Genomic DNA, 21,245 nt, shown 5'->3' with positions numbered 1-21,245 from the left:
AGTTTCTGCTTGGCAAAACATCAGGTTTCATATTTTTGGTGAGTTTGGAACAAGTTTATTTGATGTGTTTCAGCTTCTCGGGTGGATCTCGCATGTTTTAGGCGAGTCTATCAAGTATCTTGGCTAAGTTTCACCAAGTTTCGGGGACAGATTCGCATATCATGGCGGGTTTCACTCTGTTTGAAGTGAGTTTCGAACGTTCCGTGCGAGTTTGACTCGATTTCGAGTGAGTTTCGCGTGTTTTCAAGCTACCTCATCACCACAGACCCACACTCCAAAAGCCCACTGACAGGTGGCTCCCATGTCGCGCTACCCCACTTCCCAGTGTAACAAGCTAGAGTCCCCCGTTTCCGCTCACGCGCATAGTCCAGTCCCTCCATGGCGCGAGCAGCCTCGGTCTCTCCTCCTCCGACGCCTCATTACCTCGTAACCACCACCGGAATCAACCGATCCAAAGCTCCAAGCTCAATCCAATCCACAAGGGCGTCCCAATGGCCATGGCGGCCTCGCTTCTAGTCGCTGCTGCGTCCTCGCGCCCACTGACACCACGGAGATGGAGGCCTTTTCTTGCGGCACATCCACGACCGAATCCGCCTCCCGTCCTGCGCCTGAGGGCGCCCGCTTTTCCTCTCCTGACCTCTCCCATCCCCGCAATTTTGTGCGGGCGCTGCCGTTACGAGGACCCGGTGTGCGGCGCCGGTATTACTTATTAGGTGGCGTCAAGGTGGGGTTCACGGAGCGGGAGGCGCCCGATTGGGATGTCCTGAAGCGGGTGGCGGTGCTATTCGCGCTGGGCTGCTGCGCCTGCTCCTGCGCCGCCGTGCTCGGCTGCGGTGCGGCCCGGGCGGCGGCGGAGGGCTCGATCAGTGCGTCCGGGTTCGGGCTGCGGGTGGCGGCGTCGCTGCGGAGGCTCGGGTGGCCCGACGACGCCGTCGTGTTCGCTCTGGCGCCGCTGCCGGTGATCGAGCTGCGGGGGGCGATCCCGCTCGGGTACTGGATGCGGCTCCACCCCGTCCGCCTTACCGTCCTATCCGTTCTTGGGTTTGTCTCGCTCTCCTCTCACCCCTGGTGCTACTGTTTCGGTTGGTGAATGAATGCTAGTATTTGCCCACTAGGTGTTTGATGAATTGCTGGTGCCCCAGTGATACAGTCATACAGGGGCAGAATTACACGCCGAATTGTGCGTAATACCAATACATACTGCTGCATATATGCTATTTGTTCTGAAAGCAATGTCTAGAATAAAACTATCGGCGTCTGGCTTATCCTTAAGCTAACACAATAAAATTCACATGGTATGTTCTATTAGGTAGTTTAATAAATCCAAATACGACTATGTGATAAATCAGGGTACTAGTTTAATTTACCCCAGCTGGCCATCGAACTATGCATAGTCAAATTAGTGATAAAATGGGTTGACTATGTAGGATATATTGCATAACGGTAACTACCGGAACATACAAATTATGTGAAGACAATATATGCTGTCTCATTTTATTCGGTGTTTTAACTGAATGTTCTAGTTAACCAGATGCCAGATCCAGAACACCTTACCTATTATCTTGTGTATGCCTAGGATACACTCTGGGCTGTAAGTAATTGTCTATCCGTGAATAAGTTGCTGAGATCTGAAGATGATGACACTTGTTTACTGATTTAAATTTGCATTACCGAAAAGAAAATTTAAATAATTTTAAAGAAAGACGATGGCACCTGTTTACTGATTTTTATTTGCGCTACCTGTGAGAGAATTTAAATAATTTAAAGAAAACACAAGATGAGAGAGCTAGGGACTGAAAACAAGGTAGTGACCAGTTAGTAAAAGCTAATTAGTCTGTAGCTTATTCAGCATTTGACTGACTAGTTGTTACATGCTTGTAAGTGATAACTGTTGATTTTGCAGTGATGCTTATACTCAATTTTTAGTGACACGTCCGAAATTGTTGTCACAACTCACAGTAGTACAAAACACATTTTGTACTCTCTTCGGAAAATTGTTTGCGATAGATATACATAACTTGAGTTCTGTTGTGTCTTTCTCCAGGAACATGGTGCCTGCGCCATTCATCATCCTCTACCTGAAAAAACTTGCGACTTTTCTGTCCCGAAGAAGTGCCTCTGCAACAGACTTATGGACCTCCTCTTTGAGCGGGCGTGACGGAAGGCTGCTCCTGTTGAGGAATTCCAATGGCTTGGTTTGATGTTGTTTGTTGCCGTTCCGTTTCCAGGCACAGGAGCAAGGACAGGAGCGATCATTGCGTCTGTCAGCATGTCGTTTTGGTCAGGTTTCTCAGCAAATTTTGTGGGAGTCGTCCTAGCAGGGCTGCTGGTAAACTTGCTCATGAACCTCCTCTTGGTCTGAAGGATGCAATTAATCACTGGAGTAGTTATGTTCTTTATATCAACAATCATGTGGAGTGTCCTTCGATCTCTCAAGAAATCAGTGAATGCCAAACGATGTAATGACTCTCCATCAAATTGTTTCTAATGCCTTCAGAATTTCACTTTCAAGAGTTGACTCTTGTGTGGGAAGTGCAGTTGTAAAATACTCACCTCTTTTCTTCTTCTTTTTTTGCTTGTTTATGCAGAATAAACTCTCATCTTATATAGTCTTCGCAGTTGTTCATCCAGTGATTTCAGTACTTAGTCCTGATGTTTCACATGACTCCTTCAGTAATTCAGTTTATAAAACAGCAGATTATACTATAGTGGAGTAATTGTAGGAGTGCTACAACATTTTCAGTCAGGCTTCTTTTTGTTTCCTGTTGGATCTCTGCTGAAAATTACATTGAAGTTAAGCGCTTGTGCATAAATGAGGCTTGAAAGGTCCTGCGAAGCTGCAAGTACTGGATCATAATCTTGGAATGGAATCTTATCTCTGCATAATAAATATTTAGTGCTCTAGCATTGGGTTTCAACCACCTGAAAATATATTTCATCAACGTCATAATGTATTGGCAGTGGAATGCAAATTACTGTAGCTGTCTGCTCTCCCAAACCATCCACTCATCGAGAGGTCAAGCAGTATGGCTGCGTGACCAAGGATTGGACTGCTCGTCAAAATCGATGAGGTGACAGCCTCATGAGTCATGGATTTGTTCCACATCGTGAAGCTGCATCCCAGGTCTGATCGGCGTGGGCCACCAGGGCCCAAAGCAGAGAACAAGAGATGATCTGTCGTTTCCCAACGGACGACCGAGCAATAGCTCAATTTTCTTACCTGTTTCTTTGTCTTCTTTTTTTGTGTGAGACATGCTTGGTTTGGAATATTGAGCGTGTGCACTTTTTGTTGTACATGTCGAGTGAACGAGTCTGGTGCGCACATTTTTACCCATGTAAAATGTGTACACTCAAGGTTCAAAATCGAACTGGCCTGGTCAAAATTTAAAAAAGGAAACAGTTGTAAGGTTCGAGAAAAAAAACAAAGCCAAGCGACCATTTGCTGTTGAAATTTAAATTACAAATTTTCGGTGACCCACACTACAGAAAATATCCAAACTCTATTCACCTCTTATTTTTCCAAATCCCAACGCTTCACAAAGCACTACCACCCAAAAACCTTAGCTTCTTTGGATTGCATCGAAACAACATCCTGCGGCTATCCCAACTGCAAACCAGAGAGCAGCAGAGCTCTAGAGCGAAATGCCAAGTGGACCCCAACCTAGGGAAGTTGGTGTGGTTTGCGTGAGGCACCCAAAACAAAAGGGGCAATTAACTTTTTACCACCATAAATATTGTCGTACTCTTAAATAACATTGTAATCGCTGGCTTCACCAATTTGCCAATTGGGACTCACTTTTTTATCTCTCATGTGCCATTTATGTTCCACTCAGCAGCCAGGTGGCACTGTTCGACGCGGAAAATGATGTGAAATGACTTCTTTGCCCTGGCCACGCTTCCCTTCCTGCCTCCGCCACTGTGCTACACTAGCGTGCATTGGACAATTAGCGTGGCTCAATCACTAGCTCCCCTCGCCGCCACCGTCGGGGCACCCTCCTCTTCTCCGTGCCGTTGCTCACCTTCGGGGCGCGCTCCTGCGCCTCCTCCTCACACCCTCCCGCCCGGCTCCATCTCATCGTCGCATTGAAGCTCACAACGCACAAGGCCCCGGCAGATGCATCCCCGACCGTCCTGTTTGCCAGCTTCACGCCCACGCAAGCGCTCCTTGATGCGCTCGACGGTGCATGTCACGTCCATGTGGTTGACTTCGACGTCGGCTTTGGCGGCCACTGCCCGCCGCTCATGCAAGAGCTCACGCACCAGTGGCGCCGAGCTGCTGCGCCACTTCCTTCGACGCATAAAGGTGATGGTGTTGGTCTCACTAATAAGAAAATTAGACTTTCTTACACGAAGCTATTCACAACATATCGCACATTTTTTATTTATACTCTTTCCTTATTCTTAGAAAAAATTTATGTTCTTTTTTTTTAGGATCTCACGTGAAGCGAGATAGTCAACGCACCCCCTCGAGCTCCACCTCACCCATGAGAGCTTGACGCGCTTCGCTGCCGAGCTCGACATAGCATTCGAGTTCAACGCTGTTGTGTTCAACCCCATCGACCAATCCCTGCCCATGGGCTTTTTCGTTGCGCCCAGCGAGGTAGTTGCCTTCCACCTCCCGATTAGCTTCGGAACCTTCTCGTCGACACCGGCAACTCTCCGTGTCGTGAAGCAGCTCCATCCAACCATCATCCTTTGTGTCGACCACGGATGCCACCGCGGTGACCTATCGCTCTTGTTGGTGGGGCTACTGTACGATGAGCAGATGTGCGTGCACGCGACGCCAGATGGGGAGGAGCACTCGGAGAACCCCGAGCGATTGCACGCCTTCTGAGCACGGTGGCGGAGGAAGGAAGGGGAGCATGGCCAGGGGCAAAGAAGTCCTTTCGCATAGCCCTCAATGTCAGAAAGTGCCACCTAGCTGCTAAATAGAAGAGAAATGGCACACGGGAGCTAAAAAGTAGGCTTCAGATGATAAATTGGTGAAACCAGCCATTAGAATGACATTTGAGAGTGGGGCAATCTTTGCGGCGGCAAAAATACACCACACATGGCTTGCACCTGTCATCCTTCATCAATTGGCTCAGGCTTCCATGGGTTTTTGCACGCTTTTGCGCCGCGCCCTGGTCACCTTGCTCAGGCCTGGCGCTCTGCTCGCCGCGGCTGCGGTAATTTTCTTTCTTCGGCTTCAAGCCTCTGTCGCGGCGTGATCACTGCACGGGCTGGCGGAGAAGCCAAGCGATGCACGGACACATTGCTACTTTGCTAGGCGTCTAATGCGCTGTCTCTCAGTCTCAAATACGTTTTACATTACCGATTTGCAGTAAATACGACCTAATCCAGTTAATTTAGCTTGCTGCCTTTTACCACTGGAGCTCGATGTCAGATTGATTCCAAAACTTTCCCCCAGCTAAAGCTGCAGCCTAACCAGCCAGCAAGGACTAGGACTATGCCACTTATAGGAGAAGTGCATGCACCAGCGACGAGAGTTCCAGCAAGCGGCAGCAACCTCGCAAGGACGTCGTACGCATCGCATCCGCTCTCGCCGTTCGCGGCTCGAAGGCGCGCGCTGGGCTGTGTGCCCGTGCCTTGCAGCGACGTGGCAGGCGTACGCCCTCGCTGCCGCTGCTGCTCCCTGCCGTGCCGGTCGGCCCGTCCCGGTGCACGGGCGCCGCAGCGAGCACGCCCGCCCGCCCGCCCGCCCGCGCCGTGCATGTTCCGCGCTGCGCTTTTCTCCACCAACCCCGCGAGGCTTCCACGGAAACGGCAAGCTGCCCCGGCAGAAAGTGGCTTCTCGTCTGCTCGCCCTTGGCACGACGCGCGCCTGACCGGCCGGACGCCCCGACCAGCTGCTGCCTGCCACTGCACCCCGCTGCCGCGCGCCTGCACGTACGGCCGGCCGCCCATGTGGCCTTGTTGCCCGCGCGATCTCGTCGGTTCGATCAGCTGTGAGCAACAGAGAGCACAGGGTGGTTGGTTCAAAAGAGCCGCGCTGCACCGTATCCGCATGCCCAGCTTTTGCCGAAGGAGTGGAACGGCGAAGCAAAGTGGGTGCTGATCGAAGTTTGGCTTCACCACAGCCCTTGGATCGGTTGATTTGTCTAAAACGGCAAAACGCACGGCTGTACTTCCTGTTGCACCATGGCTAGGATATGATGGAGTAACTGTAGGAGTGCTACAACATTTTCAATCAGGCTTCTATTCTTTTCCCGTTGGATCTCTGCTGAAAATTACACTGAAGTTAAGTACTTGTCCATAGATGAGGCTTGGAAGGTCCTTTTGGGAAGCTGTGACTGTGAGTAGTGGGTCATAATCTTGGAATGAAATCGTAATTTTGAATAAGAAATATCTAGTGCTCTAGGATTAAATTGCACCAACCTGAAAATACATTTTATCAACATCAAAATGTACACGGAGCAGGAAGGAGATTGTACATGCAATTTACAAATCGGCTGTTGCGGTTCTCCCAAACCATGCACTCATCCAGAGGACAAGCAGGATGGCTATATGTGACCAAGGATTGGATCGCTCGTCAAAATCGACGAGGCGACAGTCTCACAGAGTTCTTCCACGCCGTGCAGCGCCTGCTTCCAGTCCTGATCGGCGGGGGCCTGAAAAGCAGAAAAGGAAGAGATGATCTGCTGATTCCCTCGACCAAGCAGTAGCTTATTTTTCTTTCTTTCTTTTCTTTTTTTTTTGGGAGAGATTCTTATTTTTCTTTTCCCCAACGATCAAGCAATAACTTATTTTTCTTTCCCGTTCCTTTTTTGGGAGAGATGTTTAGTTTGGAATACTGAGTGCGTGCAATTTTTGTTGTTCATAGGTCGTACCGCAATATATAGATGCCTTGTGCAAAATTAAAATTACACATTTTCTCGAATACAATTATATGTGTACCATTGAAAACAGAATTAATGTTATATGTGATCAATATTTATAAATAAAAATAAATATTTGAGAAATTCATAAAAATATAATAATATCTAAACCTCTACTTGACAAGCACTAATTACCACTTATCAAACACGTTGGAATGATATTTGTAGGATATCGCATCTTTTCTTTTTCTACGGCTATGAGGATAAAGCGCACCCACCACACACTCACACACTCATGTCTACAAATAATACTATGTAAAACACTCATGTGTGTAATTCATGGGCACTAGGATTCGAACATTGGTGGCTGGAGTCGTATTCTGATGCACAATGTTGCAACTAGAGAAAACAAATCTAGGTGAGTTGTGATTTGCGAAGAATCTATTTATATTCTATATGCTATATCATATTGTCTAATTTGAACAGGTGATGAAAATCCAGCTGTACCTAAAGGTTAAACATGCTTAATACTAGTAGTATAGTTCTGGCTAATCTTTGTATGAAAATCCATGAGACATAATTGTTCGTAGAATAACCAAGTTAACGGGTTGTTGACCTAATTAATAACCTAAAATTACAAAATTTAACTCCATAAGATAGGATAGGATTGATGGCCACATAGGATCCTTGAAAGGTGGGTCACCCACCCTGCACTTGCTAATCGACGGCCCTGGTGAAGAGCCGGATCATACATTTTAACCCATGTAAAAGGTGTATCCTCAAGGTTCAAGTCGACTGGCTCCATAAAAAAGAAACAAAAGTTATCAGTAGGGGATCATCTTATTGTTTCCTTAAAAAAAGGAAACAAAAGTTAATGGGAAAGGGATATGAAGTGGGCTGTGTAGGGGTGGGTATGTGTTATGATTATGAGATTCTTTTTCCCATTTAATTGTTTGGTACGTAATGAGTGTGTGTTTGGGATACATTGCTGAGGGTATATTTGTATAATTTCTCATCCTATTCCATCATAACCCACCCCTTCCACTGGGAATGAATTGACGAGAAACGAAGATATCATTTTCTTTTCCCAACCCTCACTGTTTCCCAAACCCCATATCCAAACATAAGATTAAATCTATCCCACTCCACATATCCCATTCCCTGCCACCATTTCCCCAAATCCAAACGGCACCAAAAGGATTAAGACCTAAACAACCTCAAATCACCTCTTCAGTGTTGAGATTACTTGATCATCAAGACAGATCCTTCAAAACGGGATTAAGCACCCACTCACTCGTACGGACATGCATCTAACGGTAACGTTACCGTCAGAGTTGAGAGACGCCATCCCTCCGCTTCCATGCTCGTGTTCTGCCCACCGCATGGCGCTAGGGTTTTCTCTCGCCACCACCACGCCTCCTCCGCCTATATAAAGGCCACCTCACCCCACCAACCCGCCATTCCCTTCCACCTCCCTCCCTTCTCGTTCTAATCCTCTGCGAACCACCACCACCACAGCCTCTGCTTCCACCCTTCTCCCATGGCCTACCGAGGCGGTGGCCGGGGAGGCCGCGGCGACCGTGGCGATCCGCGCCCTCCGTACGGCCAAGGGCGAGGGCCCGGGGGAGCCGGAGGCGCCGCCCCGTACCGCGGAGGCGGAGGAAGCCGGCCCAGTGGCTTCGTGTGGCCGCCGCCGGCGTCCACGCCGCGTCCGGTGCCGCAGCAGTACCAGGCCGCGCCGATGGGCTACCGCGTGCCCATGGCGCTGCCGCACCAGGTCGCGTACCCACCGGCGGTCGTCTACCGGGCGCCAGCAACGCCTCAGGTCGTCTTCGCGCCTCCGCCCGCGCCTGTGACAGTCACCATCCGGGCGCCTCCGCCCTCGCGGAGGCCGGCTCCGTCATCGGCTCCGGCTCCACACCAGCTGGGGCAGGGCCCCTCTCGGGAGTCCGCTCAGGCCCGTGACTCCTCGGCGCCGTCATCGGCTGCCCTGGCCAAGGAGGTTGAGAAGAAGCTGTTCGTGTCCGAGACCGCGCTGGCGCCGCCCGCGGCAGCCGCGGCCGCGAAAGTGGCGGCCTCGCAGGAGGGGACGGCTTCTGCTGCTGCTGCGGAGGCCGAGTTGGAGGTGGATCTGGCGCCGGTCTCGAAGAAGGGGCTTGCGCATCCTGCTCGGCCGGGCGTTGGAACCATCGGGAAGAAGGTGATGATCCGCGCGAACCACTTCCTCGTGGACGTCGCCGACAACAACCTGTTCCACTACGATGTGAGCTCGTCCTCCTCCACACCCTGCTCTTCTTGTATCTGCTTCTGCATGCTCCTATACTGCCTGCGTAGATCTGGTGGTCTTGTGTGAGATATAAGTTTTTGCTATTACCTGTGCTGTACACAGTTTTTTGGGATGCGTTTGAGTTTTTTTCATGTTCATCTGCGTTCTACTTCGTTTATTGAGGAAATGTTTCCATCTCATCCTGTCTGTGGGTTCGTGATCGGCGCATATGTGGTGGTGGTTTGCTCTTTTGTTGTTGTTGTACTGATTTCTTAGATGCGGCTGTGTGCTGCTTGCTATTCTTTTGCTTTTTTCGTACGTGCATGGCCGGATTTGAGAGGGAACGTTGCAGCAGTACATGAACGGCGCTTCCGATCTCATCCTTCTCGTGGATGTTTGGTCGGAGCGCACGTTCATACGGGACTTTCTCTTGCGCCGTTGTGCACCATAGTTCCCTTTCCGCGTTTCCCCTTCTTTGGCTAGAGTTTTGGACTTGGTACATGCAGCAGGGTCGGTGATGCGAGAGTGCTCTATTTGACCATCTCACTAGCCTGTGTGAGGTTGGTCGCAGCACCCACACCATTGAAGCGAAACGAAAGGTTTCCTCCAGTTGCATGCAGATGGTTCGTTTTGGTGTTTGTTGTTGTGATGCGTGCACAGCGCGCTATCGTTGTGTTCATCGCCCAGCGACGATTGATGCTTTTCTCTGTAACAGATGCTCTTATTTTGAACGTTTCCTTGATGAAGTGGAGCTGCAGAAGTTTATCGTTTTTTGCAAAGTTCTTCGACTTTTTGCATGTTCTTCTGCTATGGATATCTTTGTGAATGCCATGGTCGTTTCGGGACAAGAAGATGGCCTTTCTTATTTTTTTATTCGTTTTTTGGTACAAGAAAATTGCATAGAGTGCAATATTTTTTCTACATATACTGCTTCTTGTGAGAAAGACGGCAAGCCACGAGCACGAAACTGGTAAAACAATAGCGCAGAGATGCTTTGTTATTCGCATTCTGCAGCTTCGGCCGGTTGCATCCCTGTGGTGTGTGCGTTCTTTCTTTGGCTGTCATTCAAGTAGAAGCTTTTGGTGTAGCTTTCTGCTGTTTGATGACTATTTGGTATCTTGAGTTTCTTTCGTTTTCCTTTTAATCTTTGCTCTTCTTTACAGCGGTCACTTTGATTTTCAAGCGTACCCTAGGTCAACTTTTGCTCTTGGTACTTTGTCAGATCTCATGTTCTGTTTGTAGAATGTACAAGTTACAAACCGTTTGATGGTTGCGCAGCGGCCCTGTGCTTCTTGGGTGCGCTCCGCTGTACGAGATATAGGTTCTTTCTGTTATGCTCTTTTTGGTATTTGTTGGATTTTTTTTAGTATTATCAGCTTTCCCATTAATCTATGTTGCTCTTGTCACGAACAGTATGATTGGCGTGATCTTTCTTATTGAAGTAGTAACATACTAATATTAGTGTGTTATTTGACGTATTTGTTTTTGGAACATACGCAGTGGTTTTTAGAGATGATTCGAGAGCTTATGGTGAACCGTTTCGTCTAGTTGCATGATTGATTTCATATTTCCACACTTGAAGGTTTCTTGGAATATTTGATTTAAGGCTCTCTGACTTAAACAATGCGGATTAGTTTCTTAGATTGTTAATTTACTATTGCGGTCACATATGTGCGTGAACATTTATCTAAAAAAAATGTGTATAAACGACCTGTCTTTCTTCCTAGATTCTTGGAATGTAGGGCATTATGTGGCGAAAAAAAGTACCTAAAGAACCTTTGCATGCGTAAGGGGTACCCAACCAGCACTCCCCCAACTCTCCCTGCTTCCTCCGCCGGCATCCAACCAACACTCCCCCAACTCTCCCTGCTTCCTCCCCAGGCCATTCGTCTGCCGCTGCCCTTGCTCCCAGACAGCGCCGCCTTCGCTCCCGGACGCAGCTGAACCCATTCTCGTCCCCGGTATGGCTCCTGTCCGCCGCCGCCGCCCTGTTTCCTTCGTGGCCGCCGCTAACCCCGTTCCCGCCGTGGATGTCGCTCTCAATCCCGCCTGTCTACGGTGACTGCGGCTGCCGGGTTGGGGCCCCTGCTCACCAACAATCCACGCTGCTTGATCTCCATGGCTGCATAGCCAACCAAGCACACTTCCCAGGCACCACTGCACCAGGCAACCCACGCGATAGAATCCACCCCTAAATGCTCTTCTGCCCCCACTGTGGTTCAGCTATCCTATGATTCCACCCAGAACGAGAATATTTTCTTCATACATTTGCTGTAAGTCACTTAATTTGCTTATCCATTGGTCTCTGATAGGATGTATGTGAAACAATTTGCACCCAATTGAATCCGAAGTTTCCTTTGCATTGATACCAGCACCCTGACCATCTCTGTATTTTTTCCTCACTCTAGGATAAGGAATTACTTATGCTGCGTTGTTTGCTGAATCTAGGATGAGGATTTAGTTGGTGATTTATTGTTCACTGAATCTTGAGTACTGGATCGCTAACGTTTAGTTGTATAATGATGCTGATCTGTGTATCTATGATTTAGTTGATCTCAATAAAATGTTATTTATCTTCGCTTTGTTTATCCATGGGTCTCTGATTGGATGAATGTGAAACAATCTGCACCCGATTGCATCCAAGGTCTCCTATGCGTGGATACCAGCACCCTGACTTTCTCCGTATTGTTTTCTCAGTTTAGGACAAGGAATTACTTATGCTGTGTTGTTTGATGAATCTAGGATACTGGATTACCGATGCTCACTTGTAATGATGTTGAGCTGTGAAACTATGGTCCGGTTGATCTCAATAAAAAGGTTATTTAACTTCGCATTGTGATTACTTGCCTTTAGGTTGCTATTAATCCAGAGTCAAAGTCAAGAGCAACAAATAGGGAAGTTCTTAATGAGCTCATCAAGTTGCATGGGAAGACATCTCTGGGCGGCAAACTGCCTGCCTACGATGGAAGGAAGAGTCTTTATACTGCAGGTTCACTTCCTTTTGAATCACAGGAATTTGTGGTTACACTGGTTGATCTGGAAAAGAAGGATAAAGAAAGGTTTGCCTAGTTTCTATTCAGGGCCACTTTTCTTTATTACAAGAATCTTGTTTATCAATTGCATTTACTTGTTCCTTCTCAATTTATAGGGCTGAGAGAGAGTACAAGATCACAATTCGAATTGCTGGGAGAACAGACTTGTACCACCTTCAGCAGTTTCTGCGTGGAAGACAGAGGGATATGCCTCAAGAGACCATACAAGTACTTGATGTTGTCCTCAGGGAGTCGCCATCTTGGAAGTACAACATCTAAACTCCTTGTTCTTGTCTTGAATTTTGCTTGAACAACCTTCTATCCAGGGTTCTGACAATTTATTGGTAATATCTTTTTCACTGCAGCTATGTTACAGTGTCCAGATCCTTTTTCTCTACTACTTTTGGTCACAGAGGAGACATTGGTGAGGGGCTTGAGTGTTGGAGAGGTTACTACCAGAGCCTGCGCCCAACACAAATGGGGCTTTCGCTGAATATAGGTACCACTTCCTTCAGTTTTTGTTGTCAATTTCTAAGCGTACTCATGCTTATATTTGATATGTTTTGAATAACATTATTTTGTTGTTACTTTCTTCAGATATATCTGCAACATCCTTTTTTAAGTCTGTGACAGTGATAAAATTTTTGGAGGAGTTCCTGGGCATACGTGATAAGTCACGGCCTTTGTCAGACAGGGACCGTGTGAAGGTTCTATTTCCACTCTTTGTACTGTCTGATATGCTATTTGCCGCTTATAGTTGACTAATCTCTTTGAATCTTCGTTGTGTCCAGATAAAGAAAGCATTAAGGGGAGTTCGCATTGAAACAAGCCACCAAGAGGACCAAATCAGAAGATACAAGATAACAGGGATTACTCCAATCCCTATGAGCCATCTGGTGTACGTATCTTTCATCGAACACTGCTCACCTTTTCTCTTTTGTCTACAGGCTTTATGTTGTTTATAACTCATTATCAGATTATCTTGAAGAACACTTGAAAGGCGTGCCTTGAGGATTTTGGGCATGCTGTATTTATGTGGATGTCTGTGCCTAGGCAATAAGAGAGTGTTGGGAGTAGGAAATACTATGTTGAGATGTGTGTGCCTACATCTTTGATATGTGTTCTTTAGCATAAATCTATCAATTCTGAATTGCATGCAGAAAACCTTGCTAGTCCTTCAGTAATGTGCAAATTAAACATTATATACAATTCACATGTTCTGACCCATTACAACATTGTGTCATCATACCTGTTTGTCTTTTTAGATTTCCTGTTGATGAAAAGGGAACGAAGAAGACTGTTGTGCAGTACTTTTGGGACAAATACAACTACAGATTACAGTATGCTTCTTGGCCCTGTCTTCAGGCTGGCAGTGATTCTCGTCCTGTATTTCTTCCTATGGAGGTACCACATCCATGATTCGTTTAGTTGTATGTCAATTATTCATTTTATGTTCAGTATTTCATATAAAACCGGTTGTAGGTTTGCAAGATTGTAGAAGGGCAAAGATACTCTAAGAAGCTTAATGACAGACAAGTGACAAACATACTTAGAGCAACTTGTAAACGTCCACAGGAGAGGGAGCAGAGCATCCGTGATGTACGACGCTTCATGCCTTTTATTTCTGTGTGATCTGTTAGAATGATTATCTGTTGCTCATGCAAATTATAAATCATAAATTTCTCTGTTGGAAAATTATAAATCATAATTTTCTCTGTTGGATATCATTTCTCATAACAATATTTCTTTTGCACCACATAGATGGTTCTGCACAACAACTATGCAGAGGATAGGTTTGCTCAGGAGTTTGGCATCGAGGTCAGCAGCGATCTAGTGTCTGTTCCAGCCCGTGTGCTGCCTCCACCCTTGGTAACTTTGATTAATGCTTTTTGTTTATTTTGCTAAACGTTGAGGGTTCATTGAGTCACTCAGTTTTTGTTTTTAGCTGAATAATTACTTTTTTTTGTTATATTTCAGTTGAAATACCATGACTCTGGTAGGGAGAAAATTTGTGCGCCAAGTGTTGGACAATGGAACATGATTAATAAGGTGATGCCATGTTTCTAGTTACAAATTTATGTTTGAAGTTAATTGAGCATTGCCTTTGTGGTGGTAAATTCATGGCAAACTTGTCAAGAGTTTTTGTCCACTGCTTGTCAAGCCTTTTAGAGTATGTGTCATTTTGTTTGATGTTGATGCTATCAATACCAGCTTTTTAGAGTAGGCTTTAGATGGAAGAAATCTTTCTTACTACTGTGTATTTTTTGTACATTTTTTTTTCCAGAAAATGATTAATGGAGGAACTGTGGATAACTGGACTTGTTTGAATTTTTCACGTATGCGCCCTGAGGAGGTACAGAGATTCTGTATGGATCTTATCCATATGTGCAATGCCACTGGAATGGTAAGTTCTGCACAATATTCATGTGTTATTAGGGCCTTCCAGATAGTTTGATATATGTTACAGTTGACTTGTTATCAACCTGTAGGCTGTCAATCCAATTCCATTTGTTGAAGTCAAGTCAGCTGCTCCTAACCATATAGAGAATGCTTTGAGGGATGTACACAGGAGGGCAGCACAAATGCTTGCCAAACAGGGAATGGGAAACCAACTACAGCTTCTAATTGTAATTCTGCCTGACGTTAGTGGTTCTTACGGTATGCATTCTGCTGGTTGGGTCATACAGAACTTTGAAATTTCTTGGGATTTTTGTTATATACATGATGTGCCTACTTTTGCAGGGAAGATTAAAAGAATTTGTGAGACAGACATTGGAATCATATCTCAATGTTGCTTGCCAAAGCATGCTAGCAGGCCAAACAAGCAGTATCTGGAAAATGTTGCACTCAAAATCAATGTCAAGGTCTCTATATTATAAAATTTTACATTCTATGTTTAATTTTTGGTTCTTTCTTACAGGAAAGTAACAATTCTTTGCCTTAAGCAGGTTGGAGGGCGCAACACTGTTCTTGAGCAAGCCTTTGTACGCAATGGTATACCATTTGTGTCAGAAGTCCCAACAATCATCTTTGGTGCTGATGTCACACACCCCCCACCGGGAGAGGACTCTGCATCATCCATTGCTGCTGTTAGTTTCTTCTAATAACTGTCAATTTCTATATCATGATTCAATCGTATGATGTCCTCTTACAGATGTGTTCATCGTGGATATTCCTGCTCATCATTTAGTTGCATTCTTTTCATTGAATTCATGTAGGTGGTGGCATCAATGGATTGGCCAGAAATCACCAAGTACAGAGGTCTTGTTTCTGCTCAACCACACCGACAAGAGATAATAGAAGATCTCTTTACTGTCAGTAAAGATCCACAGAAGGGACATAATGTAAATAGTGGCATGATCAGGTAAGTTTGTGTTTTATCTGAGATGACTGTCAGTTTTCACATGGTTTAACTGGGGAATTGACATGCTCTTGTTTACAGGGAGCTACTGATTGCTTTCCGTAGGAAGACAAACCGAAGGCCTGAGAGGATAATATTCTATAGGTATGTGTGCTAGATTCTCTTGTTCTCTTCATCTCCTTTTCCTGTTGAATAAAACCATTTTACTGATCAGTCCTGTATAGGGATGGTGTAAGTGAGGGTCAATTCAGCCACGTTCTGCTTCATGAAATGGATGCCATCAGAAAGGTATTCCCACATCATGATTTGCTTGTCTAAATCTGGTTTGCTTCTCCTTTCCCATTTTGATGGTTTTGCCCTTTATGTTTCCAGGCTTGTGCCTCTTTGGAGGAGGGATATCTACCTCCAGTCACGTTTGTTGTTGTCCAGAAAAGGCATCATACAAGGCTTTTTACTGAGGTTCATGGAAGACGTGATATGACTGACAAAAGTGGAAACATTCTTCCTGGTTAGTGTTTTTGGTGGCACACCGTTTCTGTGGCTTCTGGAATCATTTGCTGATTGGGTGTATTTTTTTGCTTTGTTGGTGATGTAGGAACTGTGGTTGATCAAAAAATTTGCCATCCTACTGAGTTTGATTTCTACCTGTGTAGTCATGCTGGCATCCAGGTAACTAAATGCTGTTACCTATGTGCAGTTCTTTTTCTAGAACAATTTTTTCTGTTATTGAGTGCATTTGCATATGTTTTTTTTTTTCAGGGAACGAGCAGGCCCACCCATTACCATGTCCTTTACGATGAGAATCATTTCACAGCTGATGCACTCCAGTCACTGACCAACAATCTTTGCTACACGTAAGTTCAGCTCTCCCTCTCACTCACACACACGTGCACACACATGACAGTCCTCTGACTCTTGGTTTACCTCTGATCAACGTTAATTGGTGAAATGCAGCTATGCTCGTTGCACCCGTGCAGTGTCAGTGGGTGAGTTTCCTTTTCTTGTACCTTGTTTCCTTTGTTTCCTGTCTTAATTTGCCTTGAAGCTTGATTCATTTTATAAACATCTTTATCTATGAACGTGGAACATGACACAATCGCAAGTTCTTTGATATGATTTTACTGTAAACCTTGGTAGCATCTCGTTTCAAGATTGGCCTTCATTTTTTGCAATCCACTTCAATTTTTGATGAACATACATAGAATATATTCTTACACATCTCTGTTTTGTGTGGTCTGAATGTTCAATGAATTGAACAAATAAGCATATTTTCTTCAGCCCTATACAATCATCTTTATCTGCTAGATTCATTATTATCATTTCTTTGTTATGTTTCATTGGTACTGTCTGCCCTGGAACTATCATATGGACAACTATTTTCTTGCACCATCCATCATTTCCTTGTTTTCATTTTTTGTTCTAGATGTTAAATATTTTTTTTGAACCAGGCATCATTTTATTGTTTTTTATGTTCTAGATGCTAAATAATTGGTTAACCAGTCATCACTAATGTGGTGCTCTTTTCTTTCCAGTCCCACCAGCCTACTATGCTCACCTTGCTGCATTCCGTGCACGCTACTATGTGGAAGGAGAAAGCTCAGACGGTGGCTCAACCCCTGGCAGCAGCGGGCAGGCGGTAGCCCGCGAGGGGCCTGTGGAGGTGCGCCAACTTCCAAAGATCAAGGACAATGTCAAGGACGTTATGTTCTACTGCTGAGCTGCTCCATGTTTGGCATACAAGCTTTCTTTTTGCTGGACGATGAGGTGTTCTCTTTTTTGGTAGGGGTAATGAGATGTTGGTGAGAGCTGGTTGATGGTTCTGGTAGTTTTTTGATATTGTCTTGTCTCGAATTTGGAGCTGTTTGCTCATAGTTTCTTCCGTTATTCGTAGTAGCCAGGTTATGACTGAGCTTTTTGGTCTTTAAGGTCTTGAAACTCTGTTTGAATGGAACCAATGCAGGTACAGTTTAAGGTTATGTTCGTGGTAGTTTGCTATTTCCTCTTTTGTTGTATGTCTGTCTTGTTGCTTTGTTCTGCTTGACATGTTTTTCTGGAGAAATCCCATGAATGTTTAGGCTTCATTTTGACTGCATCAATATTGATCTATTTGGTTCTGGGCATTGGGTGGTCATGTCCTTGTGCAACTGCTTGGTCCACATTTGGCATTTTACGCTCCTTTCATTATTTTTTTTTTGGGAATCTTTGGGTCTTCTTCACTGATCGCTTTGATTTGGAACGTACTTGTTGAACTTTTTCATTTGGTTCTTTGTCAGATCTCTTGTTGGTGCAACACACAGCTTCAAAGCAGTTTGATTGCTGCGCTGAAGCTCCGTGCTGTTTCGGTCAGGTGCGCTTATTTGTATGAGAGATATGCATTCCTTTGCGTTGTCCCTATTTGGGTAACTTTTTGGATACCCGAAGTACGAGAGAGTGGCGTTGGTGATAGACGTGATGCAGAAAATAAAACAGTAATCCCCACTCGGTCACTCCTGCTCCTGCAACTACTCGTATAGAATACAAATGTATTAAGTATTTTGTTAGCTTCGCTTAATTATTAGGAATTTGTTCGTTTCGCTTAATTATTGTCTTAATTAAGTTACTTTTCTTTAATCTTATTTTAAAGTTCGTCCTAGCTACTTTGTCCGGCTGGATCCGCCACTGCCCGAGATGCTTGGCAGCTTCCTCTTGCGTGTTGGCAGCTTCCTCTCGCGTGGAGGAGGAGGGTAGCACTTGGCGAAGAAATTGCAAGGCAAGATAACAGGCTCAGTGGTATCATAGTTGCGAACAAGTCCGAATCACTGGGGGCTCTTGCTGCACATGTCAAAGCTGCAGATGTAATCAGCCTCCACGAGAGGCCTCCTCCTCTGGCGCATGTTACGCAGCAGGAGGCAGAGGGCACCGTCCGGCATCAGGATGGGGTACTGCCGTACTGGGGCTCCACGTTCCTCAACTCAGCATTCATGAAGCCGACCTGCTCCAAGAACTCTTTCCAAGGGCAAGACAACCCCTTTTCTTCCTTCCACAGCCGGTGACCCAGGTCCAGAGTCCACACCTTCACCATCTCATTGCCAGGACGGGCCCGGCGGCGGTCGATGCAGACGAACTTGATGGAGCCCCCAACGCAGCCCATGGTCCGACTCATCGTGGTCGGCTCCGTCCGCCCACACACCCTATCGGGCAATTTGATGAAGTCGACATCCACGACGGAGCCCCCGTTGCGCAGGTCGCTGAACGCGAGGCCTTGCGAGAGATCAGCCCAGAAGACCTTGCCATCCAACGAGAACATCACGTCCGCCGAGAAGGCCTCAGAAAGCTCCGGGAAGCGCCGCAGCACCTTTATCTGCCACGGGCCGGTACTGTCAGACGCAGGATTTGCCCTCGTCGCCGGAGTGCACACGCAGAGACGATCCCGGTCGACGGGTTCGGGCCAGAACTTACGCGCCATGAGGGTCAGCTTGTGATCCCCGCCGTCGTCGGTGTGCACGGGGACGGGCGTCAGCGTGTAAATGGCCTCGAGGTCATCCGGTATGTACGGGATCATGTAGAGCGACGCGTCGATGGAGTCGTAGACGAGGTAGTAGGCGCGCTCGCTATGCAGTCGGCAGCGGAAGATCACGAGGAGGACGAGGAGTTGCCGGCTCGCGATCTGTATGGACCCTGGACCTCCAGCTTGCCGCTGGTGACGCCGAGCTCCGCTTCGATGCTTCGAACCGCCTCGTCGCTCAGGCCGATGGACAGGGAAGAGGTGAGATCCGGGTAGTCGACGAGGCGCCGCACGTACATCGCGAGGCCTTCCACAACCTTCTGGTCGTGCTTCCCGCATCCATAGGCCTTCTTGCTAACGCACTTGACGCTTGCCCACTCTTTCCCCGGCGTGACGCTTGCCCACCCCTTCCCCGGCGTGACGGCGAGTTTGTGGACAACCAGGCGGCCCTGCAGCACCATGAAGGCAGACGAAGATCGGGCCTCATCCATGGCTGACGCGCGGTGCTGGTGCGGAGGAGGAGGAGGGGGGCAGGGGCTCCAACAGATCGGCACGGAGCCGGTGAGGTGAGAATATATAGATGAGAAACCCTAAATTTAGTTCCTTATATTCTCGTATAGGGAGGCATCCAAAAAATTTACCTTCCTAAAATCTTTCTTCCTCCAGCAGATTAGCAGATTTCCAATTTATTATATTCTAAAATTGATCACGTAGGCAACTACCAACCGCCCCTCGTACGCGACTCCTGCACGGGCGACGCTCCTGCGCGGGCGTCGGAGGAGGCACTCGCGACGCGTTGGCGTGCGTCTCCTGCACGGGCGTCGGAGCCAATTGCGACGCGTGGCCACTCCTCCGTGCGTGGCGTCGGACGGGCACGGTCGCCGCTCCTGCGTGCATGGCGTCGGACGGGCATTCGTCCCGTGGCCGGTCCCGCGGCGTCGGACGGCCCTGCGTGCGCCGTCGTTTGTGACAACTGCGTGTGCCAGAGATCCACTGGTAAGCATCTTTTTGTTGTACATGTGTAGCCATACGAACTTGGTTTCTCTGTGGTTGATGTTTAGTAGATGCACTTGAAGTTTTTAATGATTTTTGTGTATTTGTAACAAAGTTGATCCACTTCGCAGGAAGGAGGAATTGATCTGTTTTGCGATGAGTCGTCGCAGCTTCCTCATGCAAGAGGTTTTGAATTCCTTGTCATCGGATGATGACAATGAATTCATTATTGTTGCAACACACGTAGCACAAAATAAATATCAGCTGGACAATGAAAAGCACCATGGTGGATTTGTCCTTGGCATCAAGTAGTTCATCAGAAAAAAAAGCAGGATATTTGAGACTTTATCAAGACTACTTCTCGGATGATCCTATGTACGGTCCTACTTTGTTCAGGCGTAGATTTGTAATCAACACATTTCATTAGTATTTGTTGTAGATCGTTATATGTATGCCTCAATCTTACCATACCCGCGTAGGTTTAGAATGGGGTGTTCTCTGTTTGTACGCATAATGTGTGCTGTAGAAGAACATAATGATTATTTTGTGCAGAAAAGAAATGCAGCCGGTAAACTTAGGTTAAGTTGTTTGCAAAGGTTACTGTTGGAGGATTAACTCTAGTCGCAGGGATCCCGAGAGACCCCTTTTTAGAGATTCAGCGGGGGGATGATCCTGAATAAGCTCGTCGGAGAAATAAATGGGAATGAATGTAACGGCCGGTGGTGGTGTGGTGACCTAGTGCAAGAAGAAGTAAATGCATCGGAATTTAGACAGGTTCGGGCCGCACGGGGACGCAATACCCTACTCCTGTATGGATTCTATAACTGTCCCGAGGAAGTCCCTCAAGGATGTTGCTGGTTACAAGAATCTTGATCTATCTAAGAGACTGGGGCTCCTGGTTCTTTGGCCCGTCTCGTGCTACTCATTTCTCAGCCGTGTTTCTCTTGTGCTGTGTTCTTCGTCCGTCTTTTTCTCTATCTAGCTCCCTTTCTCTATTCTTTTTCCGCCCCCTTGTTTCTGGGCCGCCGGCTGCCTTAAGTATTCGCCGGCCGCGATATGCCCCGAACGGAAGGAGGGGGCCCGAGTTCCGAGTCGCCATAAATGGAAAGGGTGTCATCATTTCCTCTGAACGAAGTGACCGGGGGTGGAAAATACGTCACACGCCCGGTCATCCGTCACCATAAATGCCCTGGTAACGGGCGCCGTGGAGAGGGCCCATCGGGCAGCCACAGAGCAACCGGCGTGCCCGCCCTGTCTTATTCCCCTGCCACAGCAGCGCGGCAGACGAAAC

At 46.9% G+C, this 21,245-nt stretch overlaps 4 protein-coding genes across 7 annotated transcripts; 3 read left to right on the top strand and 1 right to left on the bottom strand.

Annotated features, from left to right (window-relative positions):
- Nucleotides 1-33: 33 nt before the first annotated feature.
- On the top strand, nt 34-2,843 carry LOC133913548 (uncharacterized). 3 transcript variants are annotated; one of them, XR_009909053.1, is made up of 3 exons: nt 307-1,041; nt 2,045-2,459; nt 2,589-2,843. XR_009909053.1 is itself a non-coding variant. In XM_062356726.1 (2 exons), exons 1-2 carry the CDS (start codon nt 554-556, stop codon nt 2,199-2,201), a joined length of 594 nt encoding a protein of 197 aa, XP_062212710.1. In that variant the 5' UTR covers nt 34-553; the 3' UTR covers nt 2,202-2,843. The 3 variants fall into 3 exon arrangements, 2 of the variants coding, with proteins under 2 accessions (XP_062212710.1, XP_062212709.1); XM_062356726.1 differs by having other exon boundaries at nt 34-990; nt 2,045-2,843; XM_062356725.1 differs by having other exon boundaries at nt 2,045-2,843.
- A 5,515-nt stretch (nt 2,844-8,358) lies between these two features.
- LOC133910804 (protein argonaute MEL1-like) lies at nt 8,359-9,022 on the top strand. Its single transcript, XM_062353066.1, has 2 exons — nt 8,359-8,936; nt 9,019-9,022. Exons 1-2 carry the CDS (start codon nt 8,359-8,361, stop codon nt 9,020-9,022), a joined length of 582 nt encoding a protein of 193 aa, XP_062209050.1.
- Nucleotides 8,967-17,784, top strand: LOC133913547 (protein argonaute MEL1). 2 transcript variants are annotated; one of them, XM_062356723.1, is made up of 22 exons: nt 8,967-9,081; nt 11,938-12,143; nt 12,233-12,382; nt 12,482-12,615; nt 12,714-12,823; nt 12,908-13,014; nt 13,382-13,520; nt 13,599-13,715; nt 13,878-13,985; nt 14,094-14,165; nt 14,401-14,520; nt 14,606-14,774; nt 14,859-14,980; nt 15,062-15,205; nt 15,335-15,480; nt 15,559-15,621; nt 15,702-15,765; nt 15,850-15,985; nt 16,073-16,146; nt 16,237-16,331; nt 16,432-16,463; nt 17,010-17,784. In XM_062356723.1, the coding sequence occupies exons 1-22, from the start codon at nt 9,022-9,024 to the stop codon at nt 17,192-17,194; spliced, it is 2,553 nt and encodes an 850-aa protein (XP_062212707.1). In that variant the 5' UTR covers nt 8,967-9,021; the 3' UTR covers nt 17,195-17,784. The 2 variants fall into 2 exon arrangements, with proteins under 2 accessions (XP_062212707.1, XP_062212708.1); XM_062356724.1 differs by lacking the exon at nt 8,967-9,081 and adding an exon at nt 10,883-11,357 and having other exon boundaries at nt 17,010-17,778.
- Nucleotides 17,785-18,385: 601 nt separating this feature from the next.
- Nucleotides 18,386-19,522, bottom strand: LOC133910802 (uncharacterized). Its single transcript, XM_062353065.1, has one exon. The coding sequence runs from the start codon at nt 19,298-19,300 to the stop codon at nt 18,386-18,388; it is 915 nt and encodes a 304-aa protein (XP_062209049.1). The 5' UTR covers nt 19,301-19,522.
- Nucleotides 19,523-21,245: the final 1,723 nt, after the last annotated feature.

The sequence above is a fragment of the Phragmites australis genome, chromosome 3 (genome assembly GCF_958298935.1).
Source record: "Phragmites australis chromosome 3, lpPhrAust1.1, whole genome shotgun sequence".
Classification (NCBI taxonomy): Eukaryota; Viridiplantae; Streptophyta; class Magnoliopsida; order Poales; family Poaceae; genus Phragmites; species Phragmites australis.
Note: the sequence above shows the minus strand (reverse complement) of the source record. Positions and strands in the feature narration are given on the sequence as shown.

What these genes read in the sequence shown, in the direction of transcription:
- LOC133913547 (XM_062356723.1), top strand. Translation starts at nt 9,022, where the DNA reads ATGATCCGCGCGAACCACTTCCTCGTGGACGTCGCCGACAACAACCTG. An exon ending in ACAACCTGTTCCACTACGAT is followed by an intron (nt 9,082 to 11,937) that starts GTGAGCTCGTCC and finishes ACTTGCCTTTAG; the next exon opens with GTTGCTATTAATCCAGAGTC. An exon ending in CAGACAGGGACCGTGTGAAG is followed by an intron (nt 12,824 to 12,907) that starts GTTCTATTTCCA and finishes CGTTGTGTCCAG; the next exon opens with ATAAAGAAAGCATTAAGGGG.
- LOC133910804 (XM_062353066.1), top strand. Translation starts at nt 8,359, where the DNA reads ATGGCCTACCGAGGCGGTGGCCGGGGAGGCCGCGGCGACCGTGGCGAT.
- LOC133913548 (XM_062356725.1), top strand. Translation starts at nt 554, where the DNA reads ATGGAGGCCTTTTCTTGCGGCACATCCACGACCGAATCCGCCTCCCGT. An exon ending in ACCGTCCTATCCGTTCTTGG is followed by an intron (nt 1,042 to 2,044) that starts GTTTGTCTCGCT and finishes GTCTTTCTCCAG; the next exon opens with GAACATGGTGCCTGCGCCAT.
- LOC133910802 (XM_062353065.1), bottom strand. Translation starts at nt 19,300, where the DNA reads ATGCGGGAAGCACGACCAGAAGGTTGTGGAAGGCCTCGCGATGTACGT.